Source organism: Podarcis pityusensis (assembly GCF_964106645.2).
Source record: "Podarcis pityusensis genome assembly, chromosome: 1".
Classification (NCBI taxonomy): domain Eukaryota; kingdom Metazoa; phylum Chordata; class Lepidosauria; order Squamata; family Lacertidae; genus Podarcis; species Podarcis pityusensis.
Window position 1 is genome coordinate 9,273,032 of NC_138028.1, and position 22,497 is coordinate 9,295,528.

Genomic DNA, 22,497 nt, shown 5'->3' on the forward strand with positions numbered 1-22,497 from the left:
GTTTACAAAGAGAACAGAACAATAGAATTATATGCAAAAAAACCATAACAGTTAATCTTTTGATCATTCAAAACATAAAATCAACAATAAACTAACAACAGGATCAAAACATACACCCACATTCTACACGTGGATAATAGTAATAGTAATAATAATAATAATAATAATAATAATAATAATAATAATAAATTTTATTTATACCCCGCCCTTCCCAGCCAAGACTGGGCTCAGGGCGGCTAACACCTGATATAAAAGCAAATTGATTGATAGGCTTGTCTAAACAAAAATGTTTTTAGCAAGTGCCAAAAAGAGTACAGTGAAGGCCCCTGTTTGACTTCAATAGGCAGGGAGTTCCAGAGGAACTAAAATATTGGTTTCTTGAATTGAATGGGTGTTACATGGCACCTTTAACAGTGCCAGTTCTGTGATCAAAGAGATCAAGTGGGCATATATGGGGTATGGCGAACTTGCAGGCAAACTGAACCCATTTTTTTTTAATAGGGTTGAGGGTGATTCCATCTCACTGCTGAAGCAATATAGGAGTTTTATATCCATGGAGCTTTATGCTATCCTAGGGTTGCCATATTTTGAAGAGCAAAAGAAGAAGACACGTTTGCCCTCCTCTGCTTTTAACTACAGATCGTTATGACAACTATCATTTAAAATACCCCTACTATATGTAGGCTATAGAACAGGGGTCAACAAACTTTTTCAGTAGGGGACTGGTCCACTGTCCCTCAGACCTTGTGGGGGGCCGGACTATATTTTGAAAAATAAAATAAAATGAAAAAATTCCTATGCCCCACAAATAACCCAGAGATGCATTTTAAATAAAAGCACACATTTTACTCATATAAAAACACACTGATTCCCGGACCGTCCGCGGGCTGGATTTAGAAGGCGATTGGGCCAGATCCGGCCCCCCGGGCCTTAGTTTGCCTACCCATGCTATAGAAGCTGTGATATATTGCTAGTAGGAATGTCCTTAACTTTCAGCATAAAAATAATAATAATTTCTCCCTCACTTGCCACATGAAAGCGTGGGCTCATGTTCACATCTTTTGTGAATGTAAGTGTGCACAGAACAATTTATTAAACCGTTTTACATGTACATATGGACTCTCCTTAAGGGTAGGAGGATGTTAACTCTTGCCATCCCAGACTCCTTCTCCAAAATCTTGGAGCCAGCATCCTTTTAGTTCAGGCTCAAGAGAAGGGATTTATACAGTATGCTGCTTGTTTAAGATGCTGATTCTCTGCTGCAGACAAGTTTAGCCGGGTGCCTTAGATCGAAGTCTAATGCAGTAGAAAAAGTTTCTTGGGTTACTGCAAACAAAAAAACCAAGCTAAAAAATCCAGTTTTTGCCAAATTTTGTGCCAAATTTGCACCCAGACCTGGAAAAGAGGATGTGTCCTGGAAAAGGAGGACATATTTCTGCCCAGCACTGAGCCTCTCTGCAGAACAAGAGCACAGAGGCCATTTCATACAGCAAAGAAATAAGAAAGAGCAGTCCAGGAAAAGGAACGAATTCTAGTTCCTCCAGAAGCACAGGGGAGGTAGCTGAAGATGAATGGGAGCCAGTGTTTCCGTTGTCATGGCGACAGGCAAGAAGCACAGACCGGCCTTAGGCTGCTTGTGCTTTGCCCTTTCCAAGAGAAGGCGAGTGATGCCAAGCTGGACTAGAGGTCTCAGGTGCATCACCTAAGCCAGCCTGAAGTCTCCCAGAGGCTGATGTGTCAGGAAGGAGATGGTGAAAGTTAAGAGAATGACAAAGCCAAGTGGATAGGTACCCAAAAGAGCTGGAGGGGATAGGGGAGAGAAAACAAAGCAATCAAAAGAGGAAGGAAATTTTGGGAGCTTAGTTTGTTGAGGAGGAATAATAGTTAGGAGACCCTGTATTCTCCCTCACGGAGCTCCTGGGGAAGAGGGACTGATTGTTAAACCACTCTGGAAGTTATAGCTCTGTGAGCGGGGCTTGGGGTCTCTTAACATCCAACGACACTTCCCAGAATCTTATCGACGCCTCCAGCCTTCACCCGACCACATCCAAGATCCACGCTATCCAGCAGGCCTTCATCCCATCCTCGTCACCAGTGTTAAGCTGTGGGTTGACATAGCAGATGACACAGTGATTTCTCCAAAGCAGCTCTTTATTTTGTAAGCTGGAACAGAACTAAGCTGAGGAGCTCAGTCAGCCTGCTTATATAGAGCTCCAGAACAATGTAACTGTTGCCATTTTCCAAAACTATCCAATCACTGAACGTCACTTTTCGATCCTTCATTTGCATACAAAACTATCCAATCACTGAACGTCACTTTTCGATCCTTCTTTTGCATAACTATCTACAGTATCCCCCTGCTGGCCTAGGGTGAGAACTTCAGTACATAACACCATGCTTGTTTAAAGTTACATGAGTAACTTTAACATGAGGAAGCTTAACGTGAGTCCACAGTGTGATGCAGCAGCAAAAAAGCTAACGCTATTTTAGGCTGCATCAGCCAAAGTATAGTGTCCAGATTATGGGAAATAATAGTACAACTCTATTCTGCCTTGGTCAAACCAGAGTTCCCAGGATAATTTAAGGTAAGCCATTTACTGTTTAAAGTGGTATGATATTGCTTTAAACAGTATACAGTAAAAAGGTAAAGGACCCCTGGACAGTTAAGTTCAGTCAAAGGTGACTATGGGGTTGCGGCGCTCATCTTGCTTTCAGGCCGAGGGAGCTGGCGTTTGTCCACAGACAGCTTTCCGGCTCATGTGGCCAGCATGACTAAACCACTTCTGGTGCAACAGAAGACCGTGATGGAAACCAGAGCGCATGGAAATATCGTTTACCTTCCCGCCGCAGTGGTACCTATTTATCTATTTGCACTGGTTATCCAGTGATGGCCAAACTTGGCCCTCCAGCTGTTTTGGGCCTACAACTCCCATCATCCCTAGCTAACAGAACCAGTGGTCAGGGATGATGGGAATTGTAGTCCCAAAACAGCTGGAGGGCCAAGTTTGGTTATGCTTTCGAACTGCTAGGGTTGCCATATTTCAACAAGTAAAAATCCGAACACAAAAGCTGTCGAGTTTTTTTTTTTGGGGGGGGGGGGGACACTGCTTCTGACTGCGGTATTCTGTATATGTCCAGACGTATGGCATATGCAAATTCCAGACGTATGGCAGGTTGGTAGAATAGAAGCTGGAACAGAGCAACGGGAGCTTACTACCATTGAGTGGATTCGAACTGCCAACCTTCCGATCAAGAATGTGGCCCTCAAGTAAAGAATTCTTCTCCTCACCCTATGACTATGTGGAGCAGGGAGCAAGCGAGATCACTCCAGTCAGGAATGGGTGATGATTAACCCCTTGAAATTTCAGGTGCAGAGAAGCTATTTTCCTGTTCCCAGTTCTATAGGGTTGTAGTCGTAGTTTTAAAATTTGCCTCTCGGAACACGCTGTCACAACAAATAAGCTAAAAAAGGAACAACAAACTAAAAATGACTGCAGTGCAGCTTTAGAAAAAAAGCCTCCCCAAACGTTTTGCTATTGGAAACTTTATCTGTGAGCAAGGCTTGAACCGGATGACTTACTGGGGAAAATTTCTTTCCCCCTTCCCTCCCCAGACGTAATGTATTGACTGGGGTGCTAATGTTGGTCTTCTTTTGCTTGTCATTAAGATCTGTTTCTCTTTTTCCTTGTTCCTTGTTCCTTCTCTTTTGAATTATTGGCTCTGCTTGGCTCTTCTCCCCTTTTACATCTTCTGCTAGTAGTTATTTGTCTCCTGCCTGGGCCCGTTTTCCAACCTCACTGCCTGAAGTCGGATCCCGTTGCTCTTTTCCTCTTCCTGAGGTTGCAGCGGAGGTCGCATTCACACATAGCACAAGGAGGCCACCTTAAACAACCACGGCTATAGTTTACCTCCACAGTGCTACAATTCCCAACAGAGGAGCCATTAATGGATGATGGGTTTTTGCTGACGTTTTTATGTAACGTATAAAGTGCTTCCCATCACATTTGCTTTTGGCAGATGACACAACCTTGATGGCAGAAAGTGAGGAGGAATTAAAGAACCTTTTAATGAGGCTGAAAAGGGAGAGCGCAAAATATGATCTGAAGCTCAACATCAAAAAAACGAAGATGATGGTCACTGGGCCCATCACCTCCTGGCAAATAGAAGGGGAAGAAATGGAGGCAGTGAGAGGTTTTACTTTCTTGGGCTCCATGATCACTGCAGATGGTGACAGCAGCCACGAAATTAAAAGAACGCCTGCTTCTTGGGAGAAAAGCGATGACAAACCTAGACAGCATCTTAAAAAGCAGAGACATCACCTTGATGACAAAGGTCCATATAGTTAAAGCTATGGTTTTCTCAGTAATGATGTATGGAAGTGAGAGCTGGACCATAAAGAAGGCTGATTGCCGAAGAATTGATGCTTTTGAATTATGGTGCTGGAGGAGACTCTTGAGAGTCCCATGGACTGCAAGAAGATCAAACCTCTCCATTCTTAAGGAAATCAGCCCTGAGTGCTCACTGGAAGGACAGATCCTGAAGCTGAGGCTCCAATACTTTGGCCACCTCATGAGAAGAGAAGACTCCCTGGAAAAGAACCTGATGTTGGGGAAGATTGAGGCCACAAGAAGAAGGGGATGACAGAGGACGAGATGGTTGGACAGTGTTCTTGAAGCTACCAGCATGAGTTTGACCAAACTGCGGGAGGCAGTGGAAGACAGGAGTGCCTGGCGTGCTCTGGTCCATGGGGTCACGAAGAGTCGGACACGGCTAAACAACAACATCATAGGGATCGATGGTTCTTCCCAAATGACAGTGACTCAAAGAACACAATAGGTGCTATTCAACTGAAGTTTACTTACTGAAATGCATGGCCCTAACTTACTCACCTCTGTTGATTTCAGAGGGTCTACTCTGAGTAAGATTGAGTACCACCTGCATGATATTCATGTGACTCATGACAGGATCAGTGGTTCCCATTGTGGGCAGTGTCCCCCTCTGTGGGGGGGGGATTACCTGGGGAGGGTATTAACAGGCAAGGGGGCACCAGGGGGAGCTGTAAATAACTATGACTCTGAAAAGTGAATATTGCTGGATCAAGTCCATCATTTTTGTTGAATTAAACTACCGGTAAATAGTTTTAACTGAATTTTGAATAAATGTGTAATCAGTGGTCACTGTTTTGAATTTTATTGTGTTTTTTATCTTCCTTGGTGGGTCATGCAAACTGCTATTTTGAATGGTGCTTTTTAGGGGGGGGGTAGGCGGCACTGGGCAGATCTGAAAAGATTTGGGAACCACTGATGATTCAAGCATCACTTGGGGAGGCAGGGGGAACCACTGAAAGCAGAATTTGTGGTAGCATCTATGCTGGGGGGGTGTGTGTGTGTGTGTGTGTGTAATTAAATTTTTGGTTTTACAATTTAAAATACTCATTTAAACATCCTTAAAATATCAATGATTTCCCTCCTTCTCTTTCCATGGTTCATTTTACATATGATAAAAATGCCTGCATATTTTACAAAAACTAAACCATGCAGTATTCCATTATTACATCCATCAAAACTTATTTGCCCTGTTGAATTTATCTTAATGCTGCCCGCGTTTTCAAGTGTACACAATTTCCCCCATGTATTCAATAAACGTTTCCCAGTCTTCTCTAAACGTATGATCTTCTTGTTCTCTTATTCTGTATGTTAAATCTGCAAGCTGCGCATATTTCGTCAGCTTAAGTTGCCATTCTTCTTTGGTTGGGACCTCGCTCGTTTTCCATTTTGGGGCTAACAAAACATGGGCTGAAGTAGCGGCATACATAAATAACCTTTTTTTGTTGGTGTTGATCTTCAACTTGTTGTCACACTTCCTTTTTGTCTCAATTTACCACCTGCAAACTGACGTGTGTCTCCACTGTTGCAGGGATCTGAAGCTGGATAACGTGCTTCTTGATCACGAGGGCCATTGCAAGCTGGCTGACTTTGGGATGTGTAAAGAAGGAATCCGTGATGGGGTCACCACAGCAACCTTCTGTGGAACACCTGACTACATCGCCCCAGAGGTACAGGAAAGATGTTGCCAGGGCAAGAGCTTTGCTTTCTCAAACCCTGCACTTCCCCACCAGGCTCGGCTCGGCAGTGCAGAAACCGAGCTAGGCCAGGTTATGTGGCAGAATAAATGATTCCAAATTAGAAATATTTGCACAGTATTTGCGAGGCGTTTGGATATATGCTTGCACAGGGTTTGCATATGTAGTTGCCTCAAAGCCATGAGACTCTTCTGCAGGCAGCATGGATGTTGTTCTGCCAACAGGACAACGGTTCTGTGCATGCACCCAGAAGCCTACTGCGTGCAGATAAAGCAGTGTGCAAGAATAATGAACATCTGCAAATGGGAGTGCATGAGCTGATGTGGGGAAAAAACCCTGCACAAAGGTTGTGCCTTAGCGAGGGCCAATACAGTGGTACCTCAGTTACATACGCTTCAGGTTACATACGCTTCAGACTCTGCTAACCCAGGAATACGCTTCAGACTCCGCTAACCCAGAAATAGTGCTTCAGGTTAAGAACTTTGCTTCAGGAAGAGAACAGAAATCGTGCTCCGGTGGCGTAGCAGCAGCAGGAGGCCCCATTAGCTAAAGTGGTCTTCAGGTTAAGAACAGTTTCAGGTTAAGTACGGACCTCTGGAATGAATTAAGTACTTAACCTGAGGTACCACTGTATGTTCCCCATCAGTACAGTTGTACCTTGGATCTCAAATGCCTTGGCTCCCGAACAAATCAGCTCCTGAACGATGGAAACCCAGAAGTGAGTGTTCTGGTTTTCGAACAATTTTCAGAAGCCAAACGTCTGGCACGGCTTCCGATTGGCTGCAAGATGCTCCTGCAGCCAATCAGAAGCTGCGCCTTGGTTTTTGAATGGTTTTGGGAGTCGAACGGACTCCTGGAACGGATTCTGTTTGAGAACCAGGGTACGACTGTATCTGTGTGAATTTGTATCAAATGCATCCTGTGTCCCATTTTGCGCAGGTACCTCTGGATCAACTCTAGGGTATTCTCATTGAACATTTCAGGGTTTTCTTTATGTCCCATCCATGGGCCAGTTCACATGTTAAACTTGCTCTTTCATAGTACACACATGCATCTGTAGGGCTCCTCTTGGTTTCTGAGCACTTGGTGATTCGCAGCCAATTGTGAGGCGTGATAGGAAAGTTCTTTCTGTGAGATTAGCCCTGCAATGGCTCACTCACAGGTCCAAGTAGTTTCTGAACAGCTTTATTTCTGAACAGGTAACTTCACTGTGAAGAACCCACACTCTGAAGAAGTGTGCATGCACAACAAAGCTCATACAAATAACAAACTTAGTTGGTCTCTAAGGAGCTACTGGAAGGAATTTTTTGTTGTTGTTGTTTCACAGTATACAAAACTGACTTATGTCCAACAACCAAATTTTACAGCTTTCAGCTTTTCAGCTAGCATTCCTTGAATGTGTTTAGAATTCTTACATGTGTCTATTGACTAACTCCCAACAATACCATACCAGACGTTTTCCTTAAATTCAAGGAACCATACTTCAGTCAATCAAAATTACTCTATGGCACGTTGGGGGAACCAAACTAGGCAAGTCCTTCAGGGAGCCTAGTTTACTTCCATCACTTCTTGTCATAAGTCGTTGCTTGATGCTGCAATCATCCCATGGTGACCAGGCAAATGTGAACTAGGACTTGATTGCTTGACATTTGTGTGGGTTGGAGAATGCTGTACTTGAATTTCCATCACACTGCAAAGGATTTTGATCATGTGACATGTGTTAATTAGCTGGCCTGTATACCTGAAGGAGCGTCTCCACCCCCATCGTTCAGCTAGGACACTGAGATCCAACTCTGAGGGCCTTCTGGCAGTTCCCTCACTGCGAGAAGTGAGGTTACAGGGAACCAGACAGAGGGCCTTCTTGGTAGTGGCGCCCGCCCTGTGGAACGCCCTCCCATCAGATGTCAAGGAAATAAGCAGCTGTCTTATTTTTAAAAGACATCTGAAGGCAGCCCTGTTTAGGGAAGTTTTTAATATAATGCTGTAATGTTTTTAACACTCGATTGGGAGCCACCCAGAGTGGTTGGGGAAACTCAACCAGATGGGCGGGGTATAAATAAATTATTATTATTATTATTATTATTATTATTATTATTATTATTATTTGATGCAAGAGCCTAACACGGCTGCTCTTCTGGAAACAATTACGAAATCTCACTGGGCTTTGATCTGTGATCATCTTTCACATATGCATTCCATCACTCGGCGTTGCAGTCCTCAACAGGCAGGGAATAAGAATGACTGGGTAGCCTTGTTGATTTTGACTCTTGCTCATCTCACGGCAGATTTTACAAGAGATGCTCTATGGTCCCGACGTCGACTGGTGGGCAATGGGAGTGCTGCTCTACGAGATGCTCTGTGGCCACGCTCCCTTCGAAGCTGAAAACGAAGATGACCTCTTTGAGGCCATCCTTAAGGATGAAATCTCCTACCCATCTTGGCTCCCAGAAGATGCTGTTTCAATTCTGAAGGCCGTATGTATACACTTGTCTTGTTTGCACAACTTCCCTCTGACTTACATCTTTTGCTAAACAGTAAGAGTCGGTAGGAATTTTAAAATATCCCCGTTCACCCAGGCATTTGCAGAGGAGGGCAGCCAAGACGATAAAGGGGCTGGAAACCAAGCCTGATGAGGAACGGTTGAGGGAGCTGGGGAGGTTTCGCTTGAAGAGAAGACTGAGAGGTGATGGAACAGCCGTCTTCAAATATCTTAAAGGCTGTCACATGGAAGATGGAGCAAGCTGGTTTTCTGCTGCTCCAGAGGGTAGGATCCGAACCAATGGGTTCAAATGACAGGAAATCAGATTCCAACTAAACATTAGGGAGAACTTTCCAATGGTAAGAGCTGTTCAGCAGCAGAACAGACTCCCTCAGAAGGTGGTGGGCTCTTCTTCCTTGGAGGTTTTTAAGCAGAGGTTGGATGGGCATCTGCCAGAGATGCTTTAGCTGAGATTCCTGTCTTGCAGGGGGTTGGACCAGATGACTCTCAGGGTCCCTTCCATCCCTACAATTTTCTATGATTCTGTGATTCTGTTAAAGATACTGTTCCTGGCAACCTTGGAAATATCAGCTGTGGTGATATATGGCTGTTTTATAATGTTCTCAGGTGTTGTCATTGTTTTGATTCTTTAAAATTGCATTGTTTTGCTCCTTTGGTAGTTCATCTGGGGGAATGGGCCATGGTTCCACCAGTCTCAGTCTGTCCCCAGCCAACCCCACCTTCCTTGTTTACAACTGGTCAGGATGTGGCTCTCTGCCTGTCACTACCTGTGTCTCCACCTAATGCAAATCTTCCCTGCCTTTTGCCCTATCAGTCCCAGTGGGAACAACCCACTACTGGGCAATAACTGTTTTCATGAAATGTTGAGTTCACAAGTATTGTCTCTCATAGCTACCCAAAAGGGGAGTGGGGCCAGGGAGGCAGGAGCAAAAGCATAGAATTGGAAGGGACCAAGAGGATCACCTAGTCTAAGGTTAACAGATATTTTTTTTCAAAGAATCCGGGGACATTTATTAATTTTTTTTAAAAGAGAAAAAAATTGGAATTTTTTTTTTTAAAAAAAAATTAAGAAGTAATATCTTCTCTTCTGTGGTCTCCTCTGTCACACGGCCCTCCTCTGGGCCCTGGCCTGCTCTCTTGGAATGCTACCCTGCCATGGAGTAGGCTCAGGTCGGGCCTGGGCTCGGCCACATGTCCTTGCCCTCCCGGTGCTCTCCTACCTCTCTTCCTCAGCAGTGGTGATGGCAACAGCGTGGCAAGGTTGGAGCTCGCCTTTTTTTTCTCCTTCCTCTTTCTCTCTCTTCCTTCTCCTCTCCTCCTTCTCCCTGCGTTGGCTCCAGGGTTTTTACTGGCCCCGGAGCGCTGCTGGCCAGTTGGCCAGGTGGCCGGGCGCTCTCACTCCCGGCTCAATTTGGGTCATGGGGGGTCAGCAGTTCCCCCAGTTGATGTAACGGTGTCCCCGGTTCCCCCTTGGCAGCGGCAGTGGGAGTCTCAGCAGCCCGGAGCCAGCCTGGTAGCGCAGTTCGCTCTGGCTGGCTTCAGGAGCTGCTCGCTGCTGTGGCGCCCGCCATTTTGCCTCGCTGGAAGTCCCCATATGATGCGTCTTGTGCCGTTGAACCAATCACGCAACATTCATTCCCTACTAATAAATCTACAATACTTAAAATATAAATCCAGGGGCATTAAATGAAATCTGGGGACATTACGGGGACGGATTTTGTCCAGGGACAGATTTGTAAATCCAGGGACTGTCCCCGGGAAACAGGGACGTCTGGTAACCATAACCTAGTCCAACCCCCAGGAATGCAGGAATCTTTTGCCCAACATGGGACTCGCAACCCTGAGATTAAGAGTCTTATGCTCCACCGACTGAGATATTCCAAAAGACAAGTCTGCAGTTCCAAGTTTGCTGTTCCTTGGAAGGCAACCTCCTTCCCTTGGGCAGCAGAGCTGTTTCCTCTTAGGAACCATCTGACTTTCTCCAGATTCCTCTTTGTGTCTTACAAGGTCACTTCTCTTCCTGGAATGTTCCTGAGAACATTCTTTAGCAAGAAAGCGGCAGTGACCTATAATGCACAAGAGGTAAAACTGAGCAAGGTTCCCTCCCTCCCTCGCTCCAGCTTCAGTTATTTGTTTCTGACGAACAATTTATTGTCGGCTTTCCAAGGCAAATAACATTTCCAAACAATAAAATAATCACTGGCCACTGTAAAAACAGGATGCTGGACTAGAATGGTGATAGGCCTGAGCCAACAGGTTTCTTCTTATGTTCTTATAAAAGAATCTGAACACCGATAGCCTACAAATCAATATGGCTAACTTGGGGTTGCCATATTTCAAAATGTAAAAACCAGGACACCCTGAAAGTTCTTAAGCTTTTTTTAATGAAGGCCCCAAAATTGTTTTGGAGCTTTTTAAGGCATTTTTGGCACAATTTAACCCCCACTGCCAATTTTCTGGAACATTTGCCCGATTTCCGAAACATAATCCAGGACACCATGTTTGGAGGCAAATTCCAGTACATGTCCTCTAAAATCTGGGCATATGGCAGCTCTAGGCTAACTTAACCCAACAATACTCTTCCTCCCATCACACACAAATAAATCTTACTAAAGACAACCAACCATGATCCGGGCTCCCCAACCTCTCTCATTACCAAGGAAATGAGATATACAAGCAAATAGAAAGAGAACCCACCTGACATAACCCTCCCAGGTAAAAGGTAAAGGTACCCCTGCCCGTACAGGCCAGTCTTGACAGACTCTAGGGTTGTGCGTTCATCTCACTCTATAGGCCGGGAGCCAGCGCTGTCCGCAGACACTTCCGGGTCACGTGGCCAGCGTGACGAAGCTGCTCTGGCGAGCCAGTACCAGCGCAGCACACGGAACGCTGTTTACCTTCCCGCTGGTAAGCGGTCCCTATTTATCTACTTGCACCCGGGGGTGCTTTCGAACTGCTAGGTTGGCAGGCGCTGGGACCGAACGACGGGAGCGCACCCCGCCGCGGGGATTCGAACTGCCGACCATGCGATCGGCAAATCCTAGGCGCTGAGGTTTTACCCACAGCGCCACCCGTGTCCCAACCCTCCCAACACACACACTAAGTAAAGAATGTAAGCTTTACCACTCCACCCCCTACCATGAGAGCCAGAGTGGTGTAGTGGTTAAGAGCGGTAGTCTCGTAATCTGGTGAACCGGGTTCGCTTCCCTGCTCCTCCACATGCAGCTGCTGGGTGACCTTGGGTCAGTCACACTTCTTTGAAGTCTCTCAGCCCCACTCACCTCACAGAGTGTTTGTTGTGGGGGAGGAAGGGAAAGGAGAATGTTAGCCGCTTTGAGACTCCTGAAGGGGAGTGAAAGGCGGGATATCAAATCCAAACTCTTCTTCTTCTACCCCTTCTCTCCCCTTTTTCCTCCTTCTTCCCCAACGATATTCTGTTCACAACACTAATGTTTCATATAAAATGTAACTGATCTGTAGAAAGGACTCTACAACCTGAAAAAGAGGCAATGCATGTATGGTGGTACCTCGGGATGCGAATAGGATCCGTTCCAGACGGAACGTAAGATGCGATGGCACGTCTGTGCGTGCGCAGGTCGCGTTTTGCCGCTTCCGCGCATGCATGTGACGTCATTTTGAGCATCTGCGCATGTACGAGCAGCGAAACCCAGAAGTAATGCGCCCCGTTACTTCTGGGTTGCTGCGGAGCGCAACCCGAAAGCGCTCAACCTGAAGCACATTCAACCCAAGGTATGACTGTACAGTACTCTTGTAAACAAAGAAAAGCTTTAATATATTTTTTCTTTTTAAAAGAATCTGAAGCAGCATATGTCCAAATTTTAAATGTCTTTATTTTTTAAAACAGAGGCACTGGAGGATACTTTCAGGCAAATCCAAAGGATCTTTCCTGATTAATCAATTAACTGATTAAACTTCGGAATTGGTTCCCATGAAGCATCACTATAGTTTTTAAAAAATGCAAAGCTGTGCTTAAAAAGCTGCATGTATGAAAGCCAATTGTAATGCAGCCAGATGGGCGGTGGCGGGGTCCCTTTACCTTTACTTAAGTCGAGTGGTAAAACAGCAACCTTTCAAAACTAGTAAGGGATTGGCAGAACAGAGTTCTCCATGCAGAGCAGATTTCACTAAGGGGAGTGTGATTAGGTATTTCTCAACAGGAAAAGCTACCAGGAAGGAGATCAAAACAGTCTGTGGTTTACAGTGACAAAAAGAGTTCTCACTGACTCACAAGGGGCAAAGTTTACGCTCTGGGCTGCAGATGGGAATTTCTGGTGTGAGCTGTTGCTGCTGCAAAGTTCACGTCCTGAATTTTGGGGAGCTCCTTTGGATTTTAGAGAGCAAGGTGGTCTAGGCTGAGAGATGGCAACTTGTCTTCGGGCACCTGGTACATTTCCCAGCAGAAATGGAACCCCAGGTCTGACTCCAGTCTGCTCCAGTTTATCTGTCTTATTTTCCAACCACAAGCAAAGCACATAATGAGCAGCAATTTTCCCTGCTTCTCCCCACCCACTTTCCTTACATAATAATCAGATGAAATTGCTTACAGGACTTTCAGCCTCCAGTCCTGGGGCAACATGGAAGGAAGTCTTAATTAGAGTAATTGCTCTGTTTAAATAACTATTCTCTCTTTGTTTAAAGGCCAATGGATGTTGGAGTGAACCTCTCTCCCCGTCTCCTGCCTTTCTCTTCCCTTCTGATCTAATTCATCCCTCATTCTTTCCGGCCATTCATTTAATGACTCTCTCTCCCAGATATTTCTCCTTCTTCTTTATTTTACAAGGGCAATTAGATGGCAGATTCTGGCTCATCTCTCCTTCTTTCTCCTTCTCCTGCTTTTGTAACAAGGAATTTACAGCGCTTTGCTGAGGGCAGCAAGGGAAGCTAGCTTCCCACAAACATACTTTTGCGAATTTTTTATAAGGCACCATGAAACTTTTCACCAACGTCATTAAACCAGCATCAGACCCAACATGCAAACCTACAATATCCAGAATTTTTATGGCAGTTTTGCAGAAGCTCAGGCTCAGCGGCGAAATGTGGCCCTCCACACCTCCCTATCTGGCCCTCGGAATCCTTCTCAGGCCACACCCCCTTCTCCCCAGGCCATACCACCTCAGCAGCCCTGGTTTGCATCCTCCTTCGCTGTTTTTGCCTGGCTGGAATGTGTCCTTGAACTCTGGTCAGGTCTCTTGTTTGCCTGGGTGGAGGGCAGAGAGGAGCCTGTGTGGAAACTAGCTTTCCATACAAGGGCAAAATTAACATTCATTGCTCTGCCAACTTTTCCATCTTGCCCTGCCCACAACTTGCATGGGAGTGGCCATTGAGCCTACAAGGAAAAGCAGGTCTCCAGCTGAAAAAGGCTCCCCACCCACTGGCTTAAAGTGATTACGAGCAGAGGGTTGGACTAGATGACCCTTGGTGTCCCTTCCCACTCTACACTCCTATGATTCTAATAACAGAAGTATTTAATTTGGTTCAGAAATGGTATCTATTGGTCATCAAATGTCTTGGCAATGGTTTTTAATTCCTCCTGAACTCTAAATGTGAGGGGGGAGAGCAGGTGCACTTCATCAGGCAGGGCATTCCACAAACGGGGAGCCACCACCAAGAAGGCCCTGCCACTCGTTGATGTCAATAGGGCTTCCCCCAGCATCTCCAGATAAGCAAGGGAAAGACCCCTGTCAGAATTTCTGGAGGCTCACTGCCAGTCAGAGCAGACAGTTCTGAGTTACATGGGCCAAGGATACGGCAGCTTCCCATGTCTCTAATTAACAGGACCTGATAGCGGATGGCTAAGAGCATCACTTTCTTCCCAGCTAAACCTTTCTTCTTCTTTTTGCAGTTCATGACCAAGAACCCCAAAATGCGCCTTGGCAGCATTGCCTTGGGTGGAGAGAATGCTATCCTACTGCACCCATATTTTAAGGAATTGGATTGGGATCTGCTGAACCAGCGTCAGATAGAGCCGCCTTACCGTCCTCGAATTGTGAGTGTTTAGAATTTTCTCAAGTGTGCATGTACTCAGAAGTAGATACCATGCATTACATGAAAAAATTCCCCGGATTCAACCCCTGGCAGCTATGAATTGAACCTGGTAGCTTCTGCATGCAAAGCGTAACCGCATTTACATCAATGACCTGGTTTGCTCATAACACCAAACCACAGTTTACTATAATAATAACTATAATAATAATAATAATAATAATAATAATAATAATAATAATAATATCATAATACATTTTTATTTATACCCCACCCTTCCCGGTTCAAAAACTGGGCTCAGGGCGGCTAACAACAAATTCAAAACACTTAATTGTAAAAGCAGCATAAAGTACAGTATAAAAACATGAATAACAATAAAATTCAAAATTCAGAAATCAATTCAGGGGAAATAAGCATTAGGTAATCCCCAGGGCTAGCTGGCTGAATTGGTCCTACTTGGGCCAGCGAGGAGGCCAGGGGAGAATTAGCTGTGGGGTCTCAGAGCGGGTGATCTTCATAAAAGGGGAGGGGGAGGGAAGGGAAGGGAAGGGAAATAAAAGATCAGGCTGAATTCAAATTAAAGGCCAGGCGGAATAGTTCTGTCTTACAGGCCCGATGGAAGGAGGTTAAATCCTGAGGGGCCCTAGTCTCATGGGACAGAGTATTCCACCAGGTCGGAGCCATCACTGAAAAGGCCCTGGCCCTGGTGGAGGATAGTCTGACTTCCTTAGGGCCCAGGACCTATAAACTATGGTTATTCATGGACCTTAAGGTCCTCTGCGGGGCATACCAGGAGAGGCGGTCCCATAAATACGAGGGCCCTAAGTTTAATAACTGTGGGTTATTAAACGGTGGCTCAAAGTTATTGGTGAACCCTGCTCGGTAATTTAACAATGCTTTATTTGCTGCCAGCAAACTACAATCTGAAACTAGCGTTTGTTTTTTTTTTTTTTTTTTTAAATAATGTTTATTAAAATTTTCAAAAATACAGAAAGTAAAAAGTTAAAATACATTCAGAACCTTATTTTCATATATCCACTTTCTGGGACTCCCCCCTTCCCCCACCCCTATCATATTCCTGTTTCATATTGTTGGCTCCACAAGCTCTCAATTCTGATTAAAAACTTAATTTGTTTAGACCATTGTTCGAATTTAAAATTTCTACACTCCTCAACAATACCCTTAATAAAAAGCCAAAAATTTCTTTCCCAGGGCCCACCCCATTTTTATTCCACAATTTCCCTTTTTTTTTAATAATAAAGACACCCCACATAATAGAAATATCAGAAATAAGAAATAAAAGATATAATAGATGAAACAAAAGCAGTTCAAAAAAAAGAAATTGACAAGCCTTTGGATTTTAGTTCTCCCCCTCTGTCCCCGGTTTAATTTCCCCCTGACCACCAAACCATGTTATCCGCCTGGAATTCTTACAATCCATAAATCGCCTATTTTCCCCCAACTCCTTGCTGGTTTTTTTTTTTTTTGTTTTTTTCCTTTCATAATTATTTTTTTAAAACACTTAGCTTCAGATCTTTAATAAAGCTCCCCCCATTGTTCTTTCCAAATTGTAATCCAGTTTCCTCTTGTTCCGCTGCTGAAACGTTCTAATTCAGAAGCTTAGTAAGTCTGCAGGGATTATTGTTATTCAGGAACAAAAACTTGCGTTCAGTCCCTTCCTTTCTTCAATAGAAAATTCTATTGTCTCCTTTAGCTGTACACCCTGTAGACAAAATATTATTTCCGTTTTGCAGCTTTCCCAGAAGATAACCAGTTCTATAAAATTCCAATGGTATTTTTCCACTTACGACCATCTTTGTAATGTCCCGAAACTCCTCTAGGGGGATTGTTGTAACTTTGTTTTCTCTAGTCCAAAAGTCCGATTGTTTTCCATGTTTTCGCCATTTTGTATCCAAGTTTTAAAAAGTTATAGCAAATTGTAACAAATTTAGCCAGCAAAGTTCTCACAATAAAATCCTCTCTGCTTTCCGACTTTGACAGCTACTTTGACAGCTGTCAAAATCTCCGACTCTTTTCACCAGGCTCTCTCTTCAATCACCCCGGTTCCCAGGGGGGGGGGTTACGTTTCTTCTCCCTCAATTCGTCCTCCAGCACAGTTCTTATAATTTCCCATCGTGGAATTCTTAGTTTTTATCAGCAATACAAATCTTTTTGGACCTTGGTTTCCCCGTCCTTGTCTTAGAAGGTTTACAATAGGGGGGGGGACTGACTTCCTTTTTGGATCCCCCCCCGCTCGTGTCCAAATCGAAAGGAAATTCTTTTTTTTTTCCTCCTTTTAAACCCAGTTTCCAAATTACTCACGGGTTGTTGTTAAAAAGTCCGAATTTTCAATGGAAGAAGTCAGCGCTCTCCGCCGGATGGCATGCGGCTGCGCTCGGCAGGGATAGCAGAGGACTCAAAGCACCACGCTTCTCCCCGGCACCCGATCCGTAGCCTTTAAAAAGGCTCCTTCACGAGTCGGGAGGGCGCTGACGGTGCCAGCCGAGTCTCCATGTCCACGGCCCTCGTGGCCGTGGTTTTTAAGGGTCCCCGCATCGCCGGTGCGGTAGGACCCAGCCCCTGCCGAGCAGGCTCCCTCCGGAGCTCGGAGGGAGTCCGCCATTCGGCGATGGCGCCAACCCGGAAGTCCTACAATCTGAAACTAGCGTTTGTTTACAAAACTTGGGTGTTACGTGTGAATCCAGCACTCTCAGTTAACCATGGTTTGCTTGGTCATCCCATCCCATCACCAAGGGACAAAACAAACATTGGAGAAACAAGAATTGTTTGATAGTCTGTGGGACAACTTGTTACGAAAACTATGGTTCAGCATTATGTGCAAACCAGGCTAGTATGTTGTTTTCCTGGGATAAGCCTTTAATGTAATATTTTGGACTAGATGGTTGTTGGTATTTTGGGTTGGGTACACACTATACATTTAAAACATACGCCAAAAATTTAGGAACTGTTGTTTACCTATCATAGAGCTAGTATTCTCAACACTTTAAAAAAACTACAGTTCCCATGATCCTTTGGGAGAGATGTGTTTCAAATGTGCTTTATATGTCTGGTGTGTATGCAGCCATTTCTGTAATCCACTTTTGGGGTGCTTTTAACAGAAAAGCTGAGTACAGCTAATTTCTGATATATAAGCCTAACAGATTGGACCCAAGCTTAAATTACTCACGCTTAGGTCCTATAGAAATCACTGTGTTAACTACCTTTTCACACTGATTTCTGTGTGGTGCAAGTACTTAGTGTGATGTAACAAACTTAGTTAGGATCCTGCCCAATTTTTAGAAAATGACAATGCCAATTTTTCAAAATCCTCAAAATACTGAGAAACCAATGTGAACGTCACCCTTGTTAATAGGTGGGGGGGAGGGAGAGAACGAAAACCTAATATATTTGTTTTATATTTGCATATGACAGAAATCGAAAGAAGATGTGAGCAACTTCGATCCCGAATTTTTAAAAGAGGAGCCAATATTAACTCCCATTGAAGAAGGAATTCTTTCTATGATTAACCAAGACGAATTTAAAAACTTTTCTTACACAGACCCAGAACTAGAGTCTTCACCACATTTGCGGGCATCTACTAGCCTCTCCCCCTGACAATGAGGAACAGTGGCAATTTAGGCTTTCCTGAAAATTTGTCCAGCTGGGAGATCGAAACCCGACAGCCTAATATTCATGCCTCGCAGACAAGAGAAGCACTGTTAGTTTAATATCGGAGCAGAGGTTCTGTCCTGGAATTTTTGAAGCAGCAAGAACAAATATTTATAGCAGGGCAACGAATCCCCTTCGGTAAATGGATGGTGTGGATGTGGGAAGAAGAAATAATTTGACCTTGTTGACTCGGGACAGCTGGCTGGGAAATTCGACTTTGCAGTGTGTCTGGGGAGTCACCAGAAGGGTGAAATGAACTCTGAGGCAGGCCAAGTTTTTATACCCCACTGATGTCCTGCAATTGCACCTTCCACAAAACAGGGGTAACAAAAAGAGGGGAGCCAATGACTGGGTCAAACTGCATCAAGAAAAATGTTATGCATGGCATTACCTTGGTTAAAGAATTTATATAGTATACTGTTCTTCCTCCGAGGAAGAACGTTGTAGATCCCTCCTGGGCAAAAATGGGTCTCTGAAATGTTTCAGACTTCCAACTGAAGAGATATTTCATTGCACAGATTGTCAAAAACATTTTTTTAAAAAATATCCTCAAGGCAAGGAAGTCTTCCATGGTATATAGGGCCAGATCCAGGCCCGGTTCTGATTTGTTGTATGCTAGTGGTAGCTCCAGATGGGATTGTACTGTCCTCATTTCCATCACGTACGCGTCCTGTCAACTGAAAGGAGGATAAAACAGGTTTTCATATCTGCTCTGAGGAAAAGAGAGAGGAGGAGGAGGTGAAGAATGAATCTTCCTTGCTGAGTTGGGGTGAAAGTTTGTGACTGTTGTTAACAGAGTGAGACCACCTGCTACCTCTTTGTGTTAGAGACTTCCAGTTGTGCCACAATTTGTAGGTGCAGGTCCATGCTTTTTTGCCATGTGTCAAGAGCAGGGGTTTTTTCCTCCCACTGCTTTCCTCGGGAAACCTGGCTGTTTACTGCTGCGTCTGAGAAAACGCCAATCCACAGCAAACCCAGTTGACTTTTATGGTGATTCACAATGGGACAAAAACAAAACAAAACCCTGCTTGGACCCATGCCTACAAAGTCTGGATGAGTCCTTCCTAACCGTAAGATGAGAGGGAATTTATTTCCTGTCTTTGTCAAATAACCGAGATGACCTGGGGCTTCCTAAGCATTTTCTTCTCCCATCCTCAGTGCTTCCTCTCCTGTTTAAAACAGACTGTGTAAAGTACTCTCTGCCTTTTACCTCAAAGAGGATTTTTACCCTGATTCCTGTGAAAAAAATATGGATATTTTCTTCAGGGCTCATTAAAAACAGAAGAAGAAAAAACTGAAACCAAAATGGTGGTCCCTCAAATTATTTCGCCACTGGTGGCATGACTTTTCTGCCAGGCACTCAGCTTACAACTTAGGACCTCATTTTGGGACAAAGCAGGGAAATTTCACACAAGCGGAAGATGAGGTTCTTATGCCACAACTGCTTGGTTCTCAATGCGCTTCTGCATACCCAGTGGCGGGGAATCAGAAGTGGGGTGTGGTTTCAGGGGCCTCTTGCAGGCTTCCAGTGGGCACCTGGTTGGCTAGTTTGAAAACAGGACGCTGGACTACAGGTAGATGGGCCATTGGCTTGCAGGGTTCCTCTTGGTTTCTTACGTTCTTAAGTTGATTAAAAGTATATTTATTTGAATGAGTAACATTAGTTTATATGAGTTAAGTGGGGTACTGATTTCGGCTAGCAGACTGTGTTCAGTACAGGTGTCTTCCCCAAAACTTACGCGGGGGCCCCAACATGCAGAAGTGAAATTGTGTATAGTGGGGAGCACCCCACTTTAATAGGGAGGGGGCGCGGGGAGGAGAGAGAGCGGGAGGTAAGAGAGGCAACTTGGAAATTGTCCATGGCCCGCTTCCCCTATCCCGAGCCTGCCTGCCTGAGGGGAGCCGGAGCGCATGGTGGTGGCAGCTGGACACAGAGCGCGAGGGCCAAGAAGGGCACCCAGCAGAATGGGTGTCAGGAGGGGGCGCAGATGCGTGGCACAGCCAGGGAGAAGGTGCCTCCTGCCCCGTGCCGCTGGTCGATCGACAGCCACCTTCCCTGGTTTGGGCAGCAGCCCTGAGCAAGGGAAGTCCTATTTATTTATTTGCGCATCATGACTTTAGCCAGCTTGTGCCATAAAAATCATGCTCCTTGCCATCAGACTCCCAGCATTTGGCTTCTGCTGCATCACTGCGAACCACCCTGGGTGTGGCATTTACCAAGAGGTAACCCATCGCGAGGGACGCGGGTGGCGCTGTGGATTAAACCACAGAGCCTAGGACTTGCCGATCAGAAGGTCGGCGGTTCGAATCCCCGCGACGGGGTGAGCTCCCGTTGCTCGGTCCCTGCTCCTGCCAACCTAGCAGTTCGAAAGCATGTCAAGTGCAAGTAGATAAATAGTTACCTCTCCGGCGGGAAGGTAAACGGCGTTTCCTTGCACTGCTCTGGTTCGCCAGAAGTGGCTTAGTCATGCTGGCCACATGACCCAGAAGCTGTACGCCAGCTCCCTTGGCCAGTAAAGCGAGATGAGCGCCACAACCCCAGAGTCGGCCATGTCTGGACCTAGTGGTCAGGGGTCCCCTTTACCCTTTACCTAACCCATCGCGATAGGCCTGGTTTCCTTGATCCATCTTCAGGTTGGTTCACCTTACATGAGCCCAGCAAGTGATGAGAAGAATGATACCTACTAGCCTTCATTCCCGGAATTCTGGTTCAGCGAGGGTAGCCAACATGGCACCATCTGGATGTCATGGACTACAACTCCCATCATCCCTCGCTATTGGCCATGCTGTCTGAGGCTGATGGGAGCTGAAGTCCAACAACATCTAGAGGGCAAGAGGTTCACTATTCCTGTCCTGTATACAGAACCTCCAAGTGTCCCTATTTTCCAGGGATGTCCCCGATTCAGAGAAGCCGTCCCGGTTTCTGATTTGATCCCAGAATGTCCCACTTTTCTGTTCCTATTTTCACTGGAGAAATGTTGGAGGGTATGGAGTTATGTGACCCCGCCCCCAAGCCATCTGAAGGCAATCCTGTAGGGATGGTAAAAAAAGTAAAATAAAATAAAATAGCTGCCCTGAGTGGCTGGGGCAACCCAGTAAGATGTGTGGGGTATTAATCGTAAAATTATCATTATGGAATGGGTGTCAGCATCGCCCTTGAGCCAGTGCCACCAACTGGATTCATCCACTTCAGCCCCGACTGGGCTAGGTGAGCTGGGTAGCACTTCCAGAGACCACCTTCTACACAGGAACAGGTCAAAGTGCTGTGGACTCACAGCTTAGATTTGTGAGCACCGGATTCACTCCAACAAGAAGACAGTCGTCGTACAGCAGAGTACAGCAGAGTCTAGCAGAGTATATAAACAACCCGGAGAGCAGCTCTGTAGAATATCTTCTTTATTCTATCTACAACTATACAAAGTATATACAGAGCTTAATAGGTCTAAGCATAAATGAATGCTGCACTGCACTGAGTGTCTGCAGCTGCTCTTAGCAGCAACCTTATCGCTACACACGATCTCTAACACTCAGTGTCTCTCTCTCTCTCTCTCCGACACTGACTGACTGACTGACTCGGTGCTGGAGCAGAATAAGTAGAGAGCAGAACACGCCTCCTCCTCTCTGGAGAATCAGCAGACTCCTCAGGAGATTCTTGGATATGGGAGGGGTGAAATCTCCTCAATGGGATGTCTCTATTTTCATCAGAGGAATGTTGGAGGGGATGCGTATGCATGCACCTATGGTAAGTGAATGGCTCAGCCGGTGGAAATCTGTATTCAAGCAACAATGCTGCTGAATTATTTCACCACTGGCACTAAATGCTGCTGAATGTGGGTTTGTGAGGTGGCAGCGTCATGTTCTTGCGTTTTTTAAGAGAGCACTGACTTCTCTCCCCCTGCTGCCCTGCTGCCACTGCGCAAACTTAAGCATGTGCCATCCTACCGCAAAAACATGTTCTCGTGTGCCACACTAGGTACTTTCAGGTGTCCAAGGAGCCTAGTTAGAACCAACCGCTTCCTTGCAAACGTCCAGCGCTAGGGCAAGCCGAAAACTGCCCTTTCTCCATCTTTGCAGGCCCAGAAAAGTCTCATCTGGAAATTTCCTTTGTGAGTTTGCAACCAAGCCAGAAAGTGTGGGGTGGGGAAGGGGGAGGAGGAACTGGAACAAGCAGCAACATTGCCCTTACTGGATTTTGCCATAAACGTTGCGACATAACTTCTCGCCAGAGGATTCACTTGCTGTC

The 22,497-nt window shown here is 45.4% G+C and overlaps 1 protein-coding gene across 4 annotated transcripts in view; it reads left to right on the forward strand.

Annotated features, from left to right (window-relative positions):
* PRKCH (protein kinase C eta) overlaps positions 1 to 19,560 on the forward strand; it is a 113,383-nt gene extending 93,823 nt beyond the window's left edge. Inside the window, exons 11-16 of one of the 4 annotated variants that reach the window (XR_013978031.1) lie at positions 5,917 to 6,055; positions 8,368 to 8,556; positions 14,446 to 14,589; positions 18,018 to 18,712; positions 18,886 to 18,915; positions 18,952 to 19,560. Coding sequence is in view for 1 of the 4 variants with exons in the window: in XM_080974713.1 (XP_080830839.1) it covers positions 5,917 to 6,055; positions 8,368 to 8,556; positions 14,446 to 14,589; positions 18,018 to 18,200 (655 nt within the window). In the remaining 3 variants the exon portion in view is untranslated. Of the gene's footprint in view, positions 1 to 5,916; positions 6,056 to 8,367; positions 8,557 to 14,445; positions 14,590 to 18,017 lie in introns of all 4 variants that reach the window. The other 3 variants (XR_013978029.1, XR_013978030.1, XM_080974713.1) reach the window with 3 other exon arrangements.
* The last annotated feature ends 2,937 nt before the right edge of the window (positions 19,561 to 22,497 follow it).